This window comes from Megachile rotundata, chromosome 3 (genome assembly GCF_050947335.1).
Source record: "Megachile rotundata isolate GNS110a chromosome 3, iyMegRotu1, whole genome shotgun sequence".
Classification (NCBI taxonomy): domain Eukaryota; kingdom Metazoa; phylum Arthropoda; class Insecta; order Hymenoptera; family Megachilidae; genus Megachile; species Megachile rotundata.
This window is the reverse complement of record NC_134985.1, coordinates 12631296-12650462: the sequence shown is the minus strand read 5'-3', so window position 1 is coordinate 12650462 and position 19167 is coordinate 12631296. Positions and strand designations below refer to the sequence as shown.

The following is a 19167-nucleotide window of genomic DNA, read 5'->3' as shown; positions in this document are numbered from 1 at the left end:
AATTTACAGTAATAATTTTACATCACCTAAGACAATTTTCTATATACATAACATATGTATAACATACTGTTATAGTCGTAAAAATGAAATTTACACACGTGGTCCTAATTCGATGGCCAGGTACTGTTTTTTGCTTTAACACTCTAATGGACAAAGTAAAAGTGTTACCGAATTTTTAGGACGGTTTCCTGATTGTACGCCCATGAAAACGCGAAAAATATGTCGCCTACGCAGCACATTGTACAGTAAATTAAGTTCTATGGCCCGCAGGGTGCGATTTGGGAAGTTTGCTTGAGAAAATCTGCTGACAAACCTGGGTCACATACAGTCTCAAAGGAAAAGTATATAAACTGGATTGAATAAATCAAGATCTTAAGTACGGAAGAGCGAATGTGGGAGTTTTTATGTGGAAAACTTTGGAAATATGAGAATTTGGAAATTTTGTGCCTACAGATTTGAAGATTTGGGTATTTGGTAAATTGCAAATTTTTCACAATTTTAAATTTCGGAATTTTGCAATCTTCAAATATCAAATTTTCAAACCTCCAAATTTCCAAATTTTTTAGGTCTTCAACCACCAGATTTTTAAACTCTTAAATTTTCAAATATTACATTTTCAACACCTTAAATTTCTTAAGTTTGGAAACTTTAAAATATAAAATTTTCAAGCACTCAATTTCCACGCTTTTCAACTTTCAACCCCCAAATTTCCATATTTTTGAATCTCCAACACTCAAATTTCTACACTTTTCAATTTTCAACCCCCAAATTTCCACTTTTTTGAATCTTCAACCCCCAAATTTCCACATTTTTGAATCTCCAACCCCCAAATTTCCACATTTTTGAACCTCCAACCCCCAAATTTCTACACTCTTCAACTTTCAACCCCCAAATTTCCACTTTTTTGAATCTTCAACCCCCAAATTTCCACATTTTTGAATCTCCAACCCCCAAATTTCTACACTTTTCTATTTTCAACCCCGAAATTTCCACGCTCTTCACTCTCCAACCCCCAAATTTTCCAAATTTCCGAATTTCCCTATCTCCAAATCTCTGCCTTCCCAATTACACAACTCACCGCAACATAGCAAAGTCTCGTAATACCTAATTCGCTATCTCGGTGCAGATAACGCAACAGTGAAATTGTTAAAGCCACATGTGGTTCGTGTAAACGACGTACCGTTACAACGCGGTCATAAATTAAGGGGTTAAGACGTGACGGCTATCAATGACACCATTTTCAAGCGTTGTGCATCTCGAATTATTTCGTCACTCTTTCTCCTTGTAAGAGCACCTAAAAATCTGTTATTCCAAGTCCACATTGTCGAGTAACCCTTAGATTCCCATCTTCCGACTTTGCCTGCTTTCCAGAAACCCCCATAACTTCTCGGTCTTTATCGCACTGCTCTCGGTCCCAAGATTTGGGACTCGCCTATCAATCTAAACCATCAGCGCCATTAGATAATGTCTGTAGATACAAGACCACGAAAAACCCCTTTCCATAAATTTACTGTTGTGTTCCGTTACCCCTACATAATTATGGTTTTGTGTAAAAACCTCGTTTCCCAGGACCTTCTCCCTACCACTGGGCTACCACCCCCTCAAATTTGTAGTATATAAGAAGGCCCTTCGACGGACCTCGACACTCAGTCCTAGTTTAACATTAATCTGTGCGGGAGCTACTGTAATAGTCTGAATAAAAATAAACGTCTAAAACAACATCCAGCTGAGTTCTGATTTGACGACAACATAACTCGAAAACTATAAACTCTATAAACTCTATAAGCTTATCGTCTCGTATATTTATTAAACTCGTATTTGGGCGATAGAATTTCATGTTCTCTCACGCCTGACTGGTTTTACCACCACTATATCTACAAACCATCTCAGAAACCCTGTTTGTACCATATGTTGCACAACACTTTCGTCTGGGTTCGTTTTAAATGGCAAATGCTGTCCGCCTCGAAGTGACACCAGCTGGTGAATAAACAAGCGTGAATTTTTCTGGATATTTGGCAGCCGAAATCTGTTTCCTTGCCAAGTTTCCGTGACCCAGTAAGTACATCTCGCGAATAAAATCGTATTAGGCTGGTTCGAAAGAATTGCTTAGTCAAGCGGCGCAATTCTTCAAGATGGCGTTCGATAACGTTTAACATATCACGCTTCAAATTTAATTCGATAATTTACCAACGAAAAACTTGAAGTGTTGCTATATTACGTATGACACGATTCTTAATAATTATTAACTTTCAAGTTTAAAGGAGATAACGGAAGTGTATCATAAATATTCTTAATATAAAATAACTAGTTATTTGATGGATAGTTCAATTATTTACAGTTTATTGTAGCATCGTAAGTACTTGTATCATTATATTTGTCATCAATGTCAGGTTACTTTATATTAAAAATATTAATAAAAACACTGTTGGGAATAGTATATCATGTTGAAATTTGTATAATATTAAACATGTTATTAAAAATATAGTTAAGCATGAAAAAGTATTGTTAGAATAATGTTATCTGTTTTTAAGAAGTGTTATATAATTTTTAACAAATTTCATACGTTTTAATGAAAATTCTGTGCAGTGCTTTTTATCAAACTTTAAGCTTCATCTTCATCCCCTATTATAACTATTTAGCGGTACCTTATATCATCAAATCATGTCAGGCACTCAATTTCATCTACTTCATCATCATAAGGACTTGTCATCAAATTGTTGAACTTGAAAATTGATTTCCGTGTTTTTCCGTGAGTTAGGTTCGAGCTACGTTTGCTAGGTTTGGGAACATTTGAAAATTGCAAGAGGTATGGTCGGTTCATACGTCGCTGAGCATTCTTACGTGTTGTGGGTGTTGCGGACTTACGAATCGAAGTATGGCGGTAGCGGATGCGGAGCTTCCACCGCCAATGACTCCGGTTGTGAATGGCGGTCCGAGCTTTGAAAGCATCCTCGCCACCAGCCGAGACTTCCGGTTTTCCTCCTTTAAAAAAGCCGACGTGGATATGTGCCTGGCTTATCTTCCACCATCGCGTCGTTCCATCATCAAACAATCTCATCTTTTTCCAACAATGCCTCTCGACACGAGATCTCCTCTCTTTTATTGCATACTCTCGACTTTGACTTTTCTTGTTTCATTTTTGATAGTAGGAAAATAGTCTTGGGAGCGATGAAATATTCGAAAATGTACTTAGAATGAAACAGTAATTCAATAAAATATGTACGATTTTTTATAAAATGTACGTCAGGTACGATTTTTTATAAAATGTACGTCAGGTACGATTTTTTATAAAATGTACGTCAAGTATGATTTTTTATAAAATTTATAAGAAAATGAAAATGGTTTTATGTAGGTGTTAAAAGGTGGATGAAATATAAAACCAAAGTAACGGAATATTAAGTTAAAGTACTGTAAGTGCAATGTTAGCAAAGTAGTAAAATTACAGTATTAAAAAAATGTAAGTTACAATATTAAAAAAATATAAATTACAATATTAAAAAAATATTAAAATTATAGTATTAAAAAAAAATAGCCTGTATATGCACTTGCCCCGTTTACGAATTTACCACTTCACCTTAAATTAACAAAAGACAACGAGTTATTGAGTAGACTGATCTCTTCTAAAAATGTAAATTGTTAACAATAATTTGTAAGTTACCCCTCCATTAGTGATGAGCACAAGGAAAATTTTTTAAAGCATTCTGGTTTTTCACATAACTAATAATTTTCAGCAAAATGACGAATTGAATGAAAATGAATGAATTATGGTGTATTGAATGAATGGAATAAATTCTGAATGAATATGGTGATACACCTAGTTATGATTTGGTAGTTATTATTTTTTTTTTTTTTTAGTTAAGCTAAGGTAGTTATGATTCACCCTGTATAACAGTGAATGTCGAAAAATTGTCTGCTTCATCGCGTATTTCACAGAGAAACAAAAAGTAGATAATAAAAAAAAATTTAACGAATCACAAACACATGGCAATACAAAAGGACGAAAGCTAGCTTTTGGACATCGTAACATTTTGATCCGTATTCATAGCAAGTTCGATTGAACAGTACTCGTGATTGACTGAAACAATGCATTAGAATTCTCTGCAAACAGCCCCGGGTTTATTCTAGGATTAAAGTTTTCAGAAGAAAGTTTTTCAGCAGTGAACTAAAGAAGTCCGTTGAGATCTCGTGTCGTTGAGAAGTTCTGCTTTTCAACAACCAGCGTACATTTTTCCTCTCCCGTTCCGTTTCCTCTCTCAATTCCACGGCGTAACTTCTTAATATAAACGAAAATTCGAAGCCAATTCGCTGTGAAACAGTCTCGTACGTGATGCAGCGATAATACACTATCGATCGTGGGTTTGAGACCATCCACTTAGTTGGTGTAAATTTTCCTATCCGATCGAAAATATTCTGGGATTGAAAAATATCTCGATAAAAATTCACCCGTGAAATTGTGAAATAAAATGTCCATTCGAGAAATCTCGCAGAGATGTTTCGAAAGTCAGAAAAAAAATTTTATTATTAAATTTCTCTATAAAATTCCGTCGAAGTTCAAATATTTTTATAGAACGCGATCGAACTTTGATTGCGAAGTGAATTTGATTAATCGTGCTGAGTGATTTCTGTAAAACAGGTCTTTTTCTGTAGAATGTTGATAAATCTGGATTTGTAGTTTAAAGTAGATAAGTTTTATTACTAGTTACTATCTATATCTACGTCTATAAAATAAGATCAAACATTATTGCTCTGATCTAAGAGATGAAACGGATTAGTTTACTAAACTAACATAAATAACTATGGAACCAACAAAATTCTATGAGATCTATTTTTGTACAAATTAACCCTTTGCACTCGAATATTAAGACTACATTTCTGTAGTATTTAAAAAATTTCTATAAATTCAAACTTAAATAGAATAATAAATTAATCATCAACTTTTTATTTTATATTACGTCTACTATTAAATTAATTCAAAGTTTTAATTTCGAATCGACTCCATGCTAACCCATAACTGATATTTATCAAAATTTTATTAAAAAAAAATTAGGTTAGGTTATGTTCAACTCCATGCTCTTAACTGATATTTATCAATTTACCGTAATTTTATTTAAAAAAAAGTTAACTTCATTTCATAAATAAAGTAATAAGTGTACTTACTTCTTTACCTATAAATAAAATGTATTTATGGGAACAGAACGTAAAATCAGTTAAGGGTTGAATTGTCGAATTCGGATGCAAAGGGTTAAAAATATCTACAATATTTAACAGTAAACTTCTAACAATTTTCAATTGATTTTGAGGACTTCGTCAGGCAATTTATCGATTTAACAACTTCAATTCATCATACAGGGTAGTCTCAAGCTCACGATCGCCAGTGTGCATAAAGAACGACGGAAATAGATAAGAATATAACCAGAAATGAACGATACGTTCGTGCCGTTATCACGATATTAATATACATTTCGTAAGTGTATATACAAACGTATATACACGCTTATGTACGTTACTGCTTTAAAAGTCTTAGGACACGCACTTCAAATCTTCAAATTTATGGTTTTAATGAGCTTTCGTAATTGTTTTCCACAAATAGGTTATGTAAAAGATTAGTAATAAATGGATTGTGTAAAGGATTTGTACATACACTACCGTCCATAAGTATCCGGACACAAGCGAAATATGCATTCGCGTTGCATGAAAGTTATTCAAGTATCTGTAATAGTAACTAAAATCAATTTTTTTTCTGCGGAGGTCAGAATACTGGAACGTTTTTCGATTGATAATTCTCGTTTGGAACTCGTATCTCGATGGAAAACAAGCTACAGACGAACTAAACCGAAACTGTCGAGTGCATTGCGTTACCTCCATTCTTATCTCCATTGAGGGAACCTAAACATCTACCAACAGTTTACAAACACTTGAAACATATCGGAGAACCCTCTGAATACGTTCTGCACCATAGAAATGAAACACAGTAGAAATTAAAATTTTTTTTAGAATCGAAAGCGTTTCATTAGATTCACAAATTTGGACTTTGTACTTCTGGACATGAATTTTACTTTCACACTTTCATTGTATAATTTGTACTTAAAAATTAATTCTATTACGTTATGACACCTCAAAAAAGATAATAATAATAATTACAAATGATATAACCCTAAATACCGTTCGTACAAATTTCAACTATGTTTTATGTAACGAAATCAAGTGTCCGGATACTTATGGACGACAGTGTATGTTATGTGAATAACTCGTATGTAAAGAAATATGTCATGTACAAAATTTGTGCATAAACAAATATGTTGCACAAACTTGTGTATAAAAGAAGAGGTTATGTCATTTGAGTGTATAAAATATTTGAAAGTTATATTATTCAAAACCCTCTTAGCACAATTTCTCCTCAACCTCAAGTTTCCACATAAAATACAAATTTTAGCAACTGTACTATAATTCTAAAAGTACTATCAGTCTATTTACAAGAGCCCCGTATAAACCGAGCTTGAACATCTCCAAGAAAGAGCTCATGCAATATTTTCAATGTAACACGAGTGTCAAGATTATTCCTCAATTTTTCATGGTTTACATGAAAGTCAATATGTCCCAGGACTTCCGGAGCAGCAACGTGTATTTGTAGATAGGTGTGCATGCTGTGCGAGCCAGGCTCCAAGTGACGTCAGAAAAGTAGGTCAGGATTTAAGCTCGATTCGCACGTACCATCGTCATGAAATTACGCCCAACCATGGCCTTAATTGATCGACCCGTTAATTGTCCAACCGAAGAACGTGTTCTAAAAACGTGCGACACGGCGTCTTGATAACAAATCGAGTTTGAATCCTTGAAACTGTTACGAAGGACAGGTAAAATAACTATGCAGTGACATGCGTGGGTCTCTCGTCACGGGTTCATTTCCGCTTTCGTAAGATTTCGTGACTCAAGAAGACTGGAAAGGATAACGGAGTTTCGGAGAACAAGCAAGGAATATGTCGAGTACGAGGATTTCGTAAGTAAACATTAGTTCATTTTTTTTGACAAATCGTTTTGTTAAGGTTTGCCATTTTTGGAGTTTCAGACAATTATGTCAATGTTCAGAACGGGTTGTTCAAGATCGTTAGATCCGAAGGTGTCAAAGTACTTTCGTGGAAGATAAAATTTAATCGGAGTTTTACGTACTTGGCCTGGCTAGGTTTTATCCCGTGCGCTTCCAAGTCCTTCTCCAGCTGTCTTATCCTGATCCTTGCCATGTCCAACTCGTGTTTCACCTTCCACAAGTGAGTGTCGCAGATGGGGTCTCTGCACCTGTGGTACCTCAAGATGTCCTGCGCCTCGTAAACTGCTCCTCGAAACGTCAGCGATTTTCCCATACTCTTTAAAAAGCGTGTTTAATGTTCAGGATCGAAGTACTCAAATATAGTGGAAAATTTAAATAGAAAGAATCTGTATATATTATACATTTATTCTATAAGATGAATAAATGATTCTTGTATGAAATAAAAAGAAGTATAATTAAAGTATCAACCATGTTGAATTATTAAACAATACAATCGTAATAATCATGTCAAATATTTAACAATTTGGGAAAGACATTCTCATGTTATTAATAAACTATGTAAGAATTTTTACAAGTATAACAATTTTTAAATATGAACAGCCATATATTTAAGATTAAATTTTATTTGCAAGTTAAATGAAAATTGAGCTTGAAACAGTTTGCTTTGAATAATCGCAAATTCTTCTGATTTTTATTTAATATCAATTTTGATGGATATTTGTTTGACAAAGGAGACTCAATAATTTTTTCATCAATTGATCAATCTTTTATTCATCATTCAGTAAAGAAAAATATGAATTGTTCAGTGAAAATGATAAACAAGAATCGCATGATGCTGCATATAATAAATAAAATATTTCAATATATGGACGTTTGGTTTTTCGATATTCTGATGCGAAGATAGATTATACAGGCAAAAAATAAATTTACCAAGCTGAAAAGTGCGCAACAGCCGCCACCGTCGCTTCGTGCCAGATGCTGTCTGACATATTTGAAATACAGATGTTCGAGAAGTAAAAAGGCTGCGGCTAGAAGAATTCCCATCATCAGTAAAAGAAACGCGGATAAGAACTGTTCCAGTGCCAAGGGATCGCTGCTCTTTTGAACCTCTTTACCCGGCTTGCAGGTACCAGTCATCCAGTACCTCCTGAGACGTTCAAGGTCCCCTGAAATTTTAAATACTTTGCTTTTGTATTTAATCATTTGGTAATTTGGAAATTTGGTAATTTGGACATTTGGAAATTTGGACATTTGGAAAGTTGGACATTTGGAAATTTGGAAATTTGGACATTTGAACATTTGGAAATTTGGAAATTTGGAAATTAGGAAATTTGGAAATTTGGAAATTGGGAAATTTAGAAATTTGGAAATTTGGTAATTTGGAAATTTGGAAATTTGGAAATTTGGAAATTTGGAAATTTGGACATTTGGAAATTTGGAAATTTGGAAATTTGGAAATTTGGAAATTTGGAAATTTGGACATTTGGAAATTTGGACAATTGGAAATTTGGAAATTTGGAAATTTGGAAATTTGGAAAATTGGAAATTTGGTAATTTGGAAATTCGGTGATTTGGAAAATTGGAAATTTGGAAATTCGGTGATTTGGAAATTTGGAAATTTGGAAATTTGGAAATTTGGAAATTTGGAAATTTGGAAATTTGGAAATTTGGAAATTTGGACATTTGGAAATTTGGACAATTGGAAATTTGGAAATTTGGAAATTTGGAAATTTGGAAAATTGGAAATTTGGTAATTTGGAAATTCGGTGATTTGGAAAATTGGAAATTTGGAAATTCGGTGATTTGGAAATTTGGAAATTTGGAAATTTGGAAATTTGGAAATTTGGAAATTTGGACATTTGGAAATTTGGACATTTGGAAATTTGGAAATTTGGAAATTTGGACATTCGGAAATTTGGAAATTTGGAAATTTGGTAATTTGGAAATTCGGTGATTTGGAAAATTGGAACTTTGTAAGTTAAGAATGTTAATAATTTGGAAATATTTGAGTATAGTTATTTAGATATTTAGAAATGCAGAAATGCAGAAATGCAGAAATCCAGAAATCCAGAAATCCAGAAATTTAGAAATGTACAAATCTAAAAATCTAAAAATCTAAAACTCTACAAATCTGCAAATCCATAAATCTGTAAATTCATAAATCCATATATCTCTAAATCTGTAAATCCACAAATCTACACATCTATAAATTTAACAACCTACAAATCTACAAACCTATCAACCTACAAATCTAAAAACCTAAAAATTGATAAAACAAAGATATGAAACATTTCCCTTCAAAAATGTCACCAACTTTAATTTCCAAATTGAAACATTTAAAAATATGCAAATTTCAACTAAAAAAACTGTCCAATCTAAATACCCTCCGCTTCTCTAACTAACAATTCAACAACGTTTCGCGTAATATTTTCATCAGATTAACAAAAAAAAGCTAATAAAAATTTCGTCGAACACAGAAATAAAATCTATAGCAAAGAATCTTCCATTTCCAAGCATCCGATGTCTCTTCACTTTGCCAGTTTAATATTTACGCAGATAAGTCTCTCCATTTCACTTCGCGTATAACATAATAAAACCGGAGGAATTCTTTATTTACTTCCGTCGAAACAATAGAAGACATACCGTTGTCTCTGTAATCCAGTAGACGTTTGTTGAACATCTGCAAGTATTTGGAATTCCTAGAGAATGCCAGGCCATAACCAGTCATGGCGTACCATGATCCCACAGTCAGTAATCGGCAGTCCTCGTTTTGCGCCACCAAATAATCCAAAACAGTTCCGTCGTAGATAAACGCGTCCATTTCCCTAGCACAAAAATACATATTTTTAAAAATAAGTGAATTTCATGAATTGAAAGTCAGATATTGGCAAGATAAAATCATAAATTAATTTCTGTCTGTCCTTTTAAGCTTTTGCAGACGTATTTTCATATTGAATGACTTCACCGAAATACGCGATCAATATTATAATATAAAGACTTCTTACTCGTACTCTTTTGATCCCTAATTAAATTAAACGAAAGAATGATTAAAAGTAACGAAAATGAACAGAGTTCGCGAAGCCCCGTACATTAGAGAAGTTCGGAATACATTTCACAGTCTTCTCAAAGTTAATCAGAGTTTACCCAACTCATGCTTCGGACTCCAATCCTTGTCTTCGCAAGACATTATCGCGAACTAAGTGCCGCGCCAGAATAACACTAATCAAGTAGCAAATGCAGCAAGATAGCAATAATCATGACGAAAGCGGAGCGAGCTGGCTTTCGAATTAAGCAGGGTCGAACAGTTCGGAACTTCGATAACAAACTCTGTATGCATTGTCGCACAATATTCGTGCATTAAGCATCGAGATATTCAAATTGCCGTACAATAACCGAGAGACATTAGACACATTATAACTTCAAAATGGTTCTGCTACTCAAATTACCGTTTAAACAATTTCTCTGTTATTTTCATACTTTTATGAGCTTCGTAAAACTGATCAACGTAAAGTTATATTTCTCTCGCATTTTGCATTTTTATGCGGTACTATCAGCTGAATATTTATGTTACGAAATGCGTGTATGTTAGCTGAATATTTATGTTACGTGTATTTACGTCGGCTAAATATTTATGTTATGTATCTACGGTACAATTCACGTGAAATTTGTTTGTACACTAAAAATTAATATTTGGCGCTAACAAGACATGACTTGTTTAAAGTTTAAATATACTCAATTTTAATAAATTATCTAAATTACAAATTTTCGTTGAAACGTATGTTATATATCGTTGAGGTATTAATTGTATATTTTAGTTGATATTACATATTAATTAATATCTTGCTACTTATTCATTTTTCCTCTTCATTTCCAATTTTGAAGTAAGTGTTAACCACAGTAGTTTAACGTTAATATTATAATTTTCTGAGAACGTCAGATTAATAAAAGGTTGGAACCTTCATATAAGTAAATTATGTTGTAGGATGGACCCAATTTACTATAATTGGTATTCTACCCTCACCCGCTTATAACCGTCTCGATTCCTTCAGCAACGCTGCTCTTGTTGAATTTCTTCATGTATGCGTGCATCTCCTTGAAGTACTTGGCGAGGGTGCTGTCCGTGTGGCTCCAAGGTATGGTGCCGAATTTGAACATGGGTTTATGGGAATACGGTCTCGCCAAACGGTGATCGTCCACCCCTGTAAATTCGTGGAACTCCTCCCTCGTGATCATGAAAGCGGCCAGGTTGGCAGTGTAAATGGCCAGGAACACCACGGCGAACAACGCCCACACGTTCGTCATGAATCTGAATTAAACATACGTGCCATATTATCGTTCCATAAATTACATTTCAAATTTTACTTCTCAAAAATCTGAACCTTCAAAGCTTCAAACTGTGAATTTTTACTGAATCAAACGATTATTTTAAAAATTTCAAATTTTATTTTTTGAAAATCTGAACCTTCAAAGTTTCAAACTGTGAATTTTTACTGAATCAAACGATTATTTTAAAAATTTCAAATTTTATTTTTTGAAAATCTGAACCTTCAAAGTTTCAAACAGTAGAAATTTTGCTGGAGTTCAAACGATTATTTTAATACTTTAAGCGTCCTACAATATTACATTTCAAATTTTATTTTTCAAAAATCTGAACCTTCAAAGTTTCAAACAATAGAAATTCTGCTGGAGTTCAAACGATTATTTTAATACTTTAAACGTCCTATATTATTATATTTCAAATTTTATTTTTCAAAAATCTGAACCTTTAAAGTTTCAAACAGTAGAAATTCTGCTGGAGTTCAAACGATTATTTGAATACTTTAAGCGTCCTACAATATTATATTTCAAATTTTATTTTTCAAAAATCTGAACCTCGAGCCAAAGTTACAAATTGCGAATTTTATTTAACCAATCGATTATTTTAACAGTTTCATGCGTTCTTTTATAACATACATTTGCTTCAAACATTAAAATTAAATTAAATTCAGAAACTTATTAATATAATATATATGAAATTTATTTTAAATTTCAAAATTAAATTAAATTCAGAAACCCATTATTATAATACATACGACATTGCTTTAAATTTCAAAATTAAATTAAATTTGAAAACCTACGTATTATAATGCATGTGACATTTGCTTCAAATTTCAAAATTAAATTAAATTCGCAAAGATTTGTCGCTGCTTTTTGTTTCCAAGTATGAATGCATAAATTGTCATCGAGCTTGTAACAGATCTTTAGTAAATTGTATTGTTAAGTAAATATTAACAAGAGTATGTATTAATTAAGTTTTGAAATTCTACTGCAGATTTATTCTTTCAAAAAAGTTTAATGTCAACATACGAGTTATTCATTGAAACGCGGTGTAACGTGATACAACGTAAAAGCAAATATTGGTTTCCCAAAAACTGAAACAACTCTGTCAAAAATCAAATTTTTCTGTTGGAGTTCTATTTGCATATTGTGTGTGAGATACAGAAGGTAGATAAATCTTTTTTATTCAAATAAAACATATATGCATTACATATATGGATTAATTCTGCATAAATCAATCTTTTTTATTCAAATAAAAAGTATATACAATACGTGTAGGATTAATTCTACATAATTCAATATGGTATTTAAAACGATGAAGGAGTGCATATCCTTTAAATTTTTGAACAAGAAGAAATTATAATTGATTGTTGTCTGGTGTTAGAAAGTGGAGAGTTGAAAAATTCGAAAAATAAATAAAAATTTCCCTTTTGACATTTCTAAATTAGATCTAAGTATGTAGATCAGAATGATTTACTTTAAGTCTCAAAATTTTAAATTGTACAATTTTTTCTTTCAGAGAAATCAAGTTTTGTGAACTTAAATAATAATTGCCTGTGCAATTTTATTATAAATATTTCACTTTTCATTTATTCGTCTTTGTATTTAATTATCAATTTAAATGTAAATTGATAATATAGTCATATAATGTATAAATTGACAGATAAGTTTATTATTAACTTCCATTAACTTAAAATTAATATTAAAATTTTCATAAACTAAATAAATTAAGAATTTCCATAACTAGTTTGTTTATTAATTATTTTGACACTGCTTGAAAAATAAGAAATTTCTAAAATCTTCGATCTTCGATATAAAATTTAAGGCCCTAAGTTTGAGCACAAATCAGAAACAATAATGAATTAATCTACTTATAATTCATCACAAATTATTTATACTTAACCCCAATATTAATTTATTTATAATTATTTTCAGTTAATTCTGCATTAATACATCCTCCTATTTAATGTATTAATTTCTTCCTGCTGAAGAAATATTTCTACAGCCCTGCATTATGATTTGTTTGTCAGGTGCGTAATCACAGCCACAATATTAAAACAGATAAAGAAAGTTGAAACGTTATGTCAATTAATGTTATCAATCGTTGACCCTACAAATAATTGAACTCGATCTTCAAATTGAAGTATACAAAAGATTCGAATAAAATTGATCACAAAGTACGAGTGTGTCACGAGACACGTATGTGTGTTTTTTAAAACAGTGCAAGGGATTAATATATAAGAAAAAGCTCATCAATTTTTATTCCAATCGCAACGTTGTATATTTTTTAATTGACCCAGTTCCTTTGGACGTTAAATCGTTTAAAACGAGATTTCTATCAGTAATTGTATATGTAACGCTCCGGGCGCCGAAGAAAATTATCGTCAAACTACAATTCGCAGCACCGTCTTCTCGTGAAACGGCGAAGGAAAGAGGAAAGCTTAATGTGCAATGAAAATGTAGATAAACGCGTTTTCCAGCGATAAGCGCATCTCGCCGTGTTCGATGACTCTTCGCCAAGAACAGAGAAAACGTTAATCAGCTTACTTTCTTTATCGCCGTTCTACAAGCGTGCCGCTGCAAATATATTAATACACGACAAAGATTTTAATTCCGATAGAAATTGTTTTACCGACCTGGCTGTGAATCCCCTGGGAGAATCGATATGGACGGCTGCCTGAAATAATACTGCCCAGACCAACCAATACGTCCGACAGAAAGAGAATCGATGGTTGGGCGATGGATTCTTCTGTAACCGGCAAAAAAACATAGGCCTTCGTTTTCGTCCATTTTGTGGTCGTTGTTCGCGGACGGCGTTGCGATAATAATGCAATAATAATAAAACGTTTCGTTCTCTAAATGGAGTGGGTTACATGCTACAGTGTGGGGTTGAAACAGCGTAAAGGCATGAAAAAAAGATGAACCGATAAAATTCGAAGAGTTTCGAACAGTTTATTGTATCGACACTTCATAGACTTTACTTTTGAAGTAAACTTTCGTTCTGAAGTGTTCACGTCATTTTGCTTTATGTTATTTTTATTAGGGGATATAAGTGAATGAAACTTGAACATAATTTTTAAGAGTAATTCATTTTTGGACTAGGTTATAATAAACTTAAGTTAAAAAGGTTAGAAGTACAGAAAGCACTGTACAAGAAAAATGGAATAAATATGCTGTATCAACCCCATTGAGATTTTTAACTGTAATTGTTTGTTTGAAGAGCAAACTATGGAAATATGTCAGAATATTTGCGGATAAATTAGCAAAAATATTTTTGAAGACTTGAAGCTAAAACGAATGGTTCTTCTTACATTAATATGTAAATTAAAGGTAAATTATAATAGATATATAAATTAATAATAAAATAGGTATGTGAATAGATGGTTGACAATTAAATAGATAAATAAGTAAATGATTGATAATAAAATATACGAATAAAAAAAATTATTAATAATAGAATAGATAGACGAATAAAAATGATTGATAATAAAATAACTACATAAATGAATGCTTGACAATAGATTAAATAGATAAATAATACAATTATTAATAAAATGAATGGATCAATAGATAACTAATAATAAAATAAGCAAATAGATGATTAATAATAAAACAATGAAAAACAGTGAAATAATAATAGTAGTAAAACTAAAATAATAAATACAAAATTAAATAATTAGTGAGTAATAATTAATTAAATAATAAATAAACGTAGATGCCTAAATCTAATTACTGAAAATAAATGAACATGAAACATGCATATGCACATACAGCAAAATATCGCATAAAACCATGCACACAATAAGCACTTTAAACTCAAAACATCGACAATAAAAAAAAGGTTTCAATACTTCGAAAAAAGAAAAATGGCGTAGGTGTGCAAAAACCACCGTCACATAATTAATCTCTCTTTATTGTATTGCAGTTTCATAGAGTGCAGTGTCACTGGAAGTAACATTGTCCGGTGAATAATATTAATTTCTGAGTGCTGTTAGGTCGAGAAAGTATACACAGCTCTAATAAGAAGCGAAATTAATAGTACCGGTCTCCGAGCAGCGCCTGAAGGGTTTACCTTCATGTTGAAACCGGATGGCGACAACCATTCGAACAGCAATATCATGATTGTGGCTGCGTGGATGGCCACAATGCCCACCAACATCCAGGATGCGGTGTCAAATGGTTCTGGAAACAACCATTCTATTGTTCAAACTCTTATTTCCAAACCGGGACAATAGACCTTTTCTCTTGCTTTCTAACTCAAACTACAAACTGTACCGCTGGAATACGAAAGATTGTTCACAACTAAATTTTTGAGGAAAGAAATTAATTATTGGGAATCTTATTGGAATGAGGACCTGTTTCTTACGAAAATTGTGATTCATTGTAGTATTTTTAGGTATTTAGAAAAATGATACTTCAGAGTTATGTTAATTATCATTTCTAACCTCTCGATCTTTTCTACACTTTACAATTAAATTATAATAGTTATTGAATTAACCTCGAGCAAATGCAAATTGTTTGTCACATATAAACCTCGATACGACGAGTCTAATCCCATGTGACAAGAGATTAATGACTCTAAATAAATAAATGACCAAGAATGGTGTCATTAACGAGTACATTTACCTGCAAATGTAAATGTACCTGTCAGAGTAACAATTTTATCGATATAATATTAGTATCATCGATGAAACATAATTATTAATAAAAATAAGCAATGAAGTTGCTCACCAAGAAAGGCAGTAGGGGATATGATACCAGTCCTCTTCGCCACCACTATAGCAATACCAGTCTCCATATATGGCACCGTAAAGTCAACGACCGCCTCCCGCTCCGAATTAATCATCAGGGACGTCATCACCATGTCCGTCTTCCGGTTTACAAGGTCCGCAATCAAGCCGTTCCATTTTCCGTTCTGTGCACGAACGAATGTGCTATGAAATTTTATGTTTCGTTTGATCGCTTCAATCTGTATCAAGTAACTACACCATAAGGGGTCGTAATGTTCGTCAGAAACGGCGATCGACGATTATATTACCGTTCTGCCGATCGTTTTCAGTGTTCAGATATGTGTACTTAAGGGAGAAGTGTTGTAGGCGCGAGAAAATGGGGGTGAAGGCAAATATTAATATTAACAATAATTTATAACTTCATTTATAACAATACTTATACACATTGTTATTTATTTAAAGGAAATAAATAATTTAAAAAATAATTTCAAAGATAATTTATAAAATAATTTTAAAAAATAATGTATAAATCAATTTATAAAATAAGTTATAAAATAATTTATAAAATAATTTCAAAGATAATTTATAAAATAATTTAAAAAATAATTTCAAAGATAATTTATAAAATAATTTAAAAAATAATTTCAAAGATAATTTATAAAATAATCTAAAAAAATAATGTATAAAGCAATTTATAAAATAAGTTATCAAATAATTTATAAAATAATTTCAAAGATAATTTATAAAATAATTTAAAAATAATTTAAAAAAATAATTTACAAAAATAAATAAATAATCTATTCCCCTTAAATAAACATGCATATACAATAACCCTTAAAATAAAATAAAAATAAAAATTCATAATAAATTTCTTTAAACACTTTGCGATAACAAGAATTATAACAGTCATATCGTATTCCGAAGCTCGTAAATCGATCCTTATCAGACCTATCAAATATAATTGGATTGATCCGATAATTACCGATATGAATTGACTGGTACTCACCTCTAGTGTGCCCCACTTGCCATCTTCGACCCTGACAAGCTCGTAAGTGAAGCCTATCTCCTCAGAGAACTTTTGCAGCAGATCGATGCAGAAACCACTGCAGCATTGATAAAAGCTCTCGTTCTTCTGCGCCGATTGGATGTCCACCCTGAAAAACGACAGCTACTGAGCAACAGCATGGTTCGTTTCCTCCAGAGAACGTTTTATTACATCCCTTCGACACGTAAGCGAAGGTAGCTCGTTTCTTGATCATCCCCTGGACAAAACTTTGTACGATTGTCTCGACAAAAAACTTGTTCGATTATTGACAAGTATTTTGTTCTCGTGATCAGAGATTGAAATTATTTGAACTGATAATTAGCCTCGGAGAGGAGTGGAAGTCGTCATTGCTTGACTTCTGTTCTCTTCTTTTGGTGAAAGGGGAGGACTTTGGGAGTTGAAGAATTTGGGAGTTTAGGGAGGTGAAGAACTGGGAATTTTGAAGTTTGAGAAATTTGGAAATTTAGATAAATAGGAATGAGGAATTTAGAAATTTTAGAAGTCGGAAATTTTGGAATTTGAAAGATTACAGAGTTGATGATTTTGGAATTGGGAAATATAGAAAATTGGAGATTTCGGAATTTGGAAGTTTAGATAATTAAAAATAAGTAGTTTCGAAATTTTGGAATTCGGAAATTACAGAATTTGGGAGATTACAGAGTTGATGATTTTGGAATTGGGAAATATAGAAAATTGGAGATTTCGGAATTTGGAAGTTTAGATAATTAAAAATAAGTAATTTCGAAATTTTGGAAGTTGGAAGTTTCAGAATTTGGAAGATTACAGAGGTGATGATTTTGGAATTGGGAAATTTAGAAAATTGGAGATTTCGGAATTTGGAATTTTAGATAATTAAAAATAAGTAATTTCGAAATTTTGGAATTCGGAAATTACAGAATTTGGGAGATTACAGAGTTGATGATTTTGGAATTGCGAAATATAGAAAATGGAAGATTTTTAAATTTGGAAGTGTAGATAATTAGAAATTAGTATTTTGAAAATTTTGGAAATTAAAAATTTAAGTAATCAAATATAATTTTGAAACTTCATAAATTTGTAAGGATGCCTTGTAAGCTTGAAACACTTTTATACACAGTAAAATTCCTCGTAAGCAATCACAAAACACGAAAACAAGCGCTATCTATCGACACAAACGCTATAACAGATCAATGCAAATATTCTTTTTGATCATGTACAAAATTCCTGTGTAATGCAGCTCCCATGTTGTACATCACGCGTTTGACATGGCGGCAGATGAACCGTGACAGCTAATATGGAGTCTGGTGGCATCATCATCAATGGCGCTTACTAACAACAACAATATTAATCCAGGCAGGAATTCACGTGCGACAGGTATCATCGATCGTGAAGCGATGCTTGCTGATTGCAAGATGTCCGTCCAACGGGAATGTATCCTAATTAATGCAACACACCAAGCGTAATTGTCGAATAAATTTGCGGGGAAACAGGCTTTAATGACGCAGGCGTTAGACAAACGAAGAAGCAACGGCTGCCCACGGGGCTATTATGCCCGAATTTAGCTACCGACAAGGGCTAGTAATATCGCAATAACTGCCCTCTGAATATACAGACCAAGACAGAAGTATACCTACATCTCCTGAATTCAGAATTTAGATAACAGTTCTGTGTTGTTACAGCGCTAACTGGGCTTCGTGCGTTTATAGCAGTGTCTATATTAATTTATGCACTTACGAGGTAAATTGAACTAGTAAAATATGACTGGGAAAATTAGTTGCGTTATTTTATATAAAATTTTAACGCAAACGAGAGATATTTGGAAAGGAAATTTGGCATGAAAATTTATTCGGGGCTCTTAGCATATTTGAACAGTGTGGAAATATTTGAATTTAGCGAATAATTTAGAGGGGTTCTCTTTGAAATAACATGTACTCGTTTACTAGGTGTACTGGTTAATTCTTTCTACGCTGGATTGCTCTGGATGAAAATTTACAAAGTATTGTTTTATTAAAAAATAGAATTATGAACTATTAACCGATACGTCTGATATG

At 32.4% G+C, this 19167-nt stretch overlaps 1 protein-coding gene across 12 annotated transcripts in view; it reads right to left on the bottom strand.

The window, feature by feature from the left end:
• Nmdar2 (glutamate ionotropic receptor NMDA type subunit 2) overlaps positions 1–19167 on the bottom strand; it is a 423506-nt gene that overhangs the window by 14389 nt on the left and 389950 nt on the right. For 6 of the 12 annotated variants that reach the window (XM_076530217.1, XM_012282447.2, XM_076530215.1 and 3 more), the window contains 9 exons: positions 17099–17246; positions 16094–16277; positions 15405–15544; positions 13999–14111; positions 11067–11351; positions 9689–9870; positions 7976–8211; positions 7168–7361; positions 2866–2982 (listed from right to left, as the gene is read on the bottom strand). In XM_076530217.1, the coding sequence (XP_076386332.1) occupies positions 2866–2982; positions 7168–7361; positions 7976–8211; positions 9689–9870; positions 11067–11351; positions 13999–14111; positions 15405–15544; positions 16094–16277; positions 17099–17246 (1599 nt within the window). Of the gene's footprint in view, positions 1–2865; positions 2983–3981; positions 4274–7167; positions 7362–7975; positions 8212–9688; positions 9871–11066; positions 11352–13998; positions 14112–15404; positions 15545–16093; positions 16278–17098; positions 17247–19167 lie in introns of those variants that run through there. The other 6 variants (XM_076530218.1, XM_076530224.1, XM_076530223.1 and 3 more) reach the window with 4 other exon arrangements.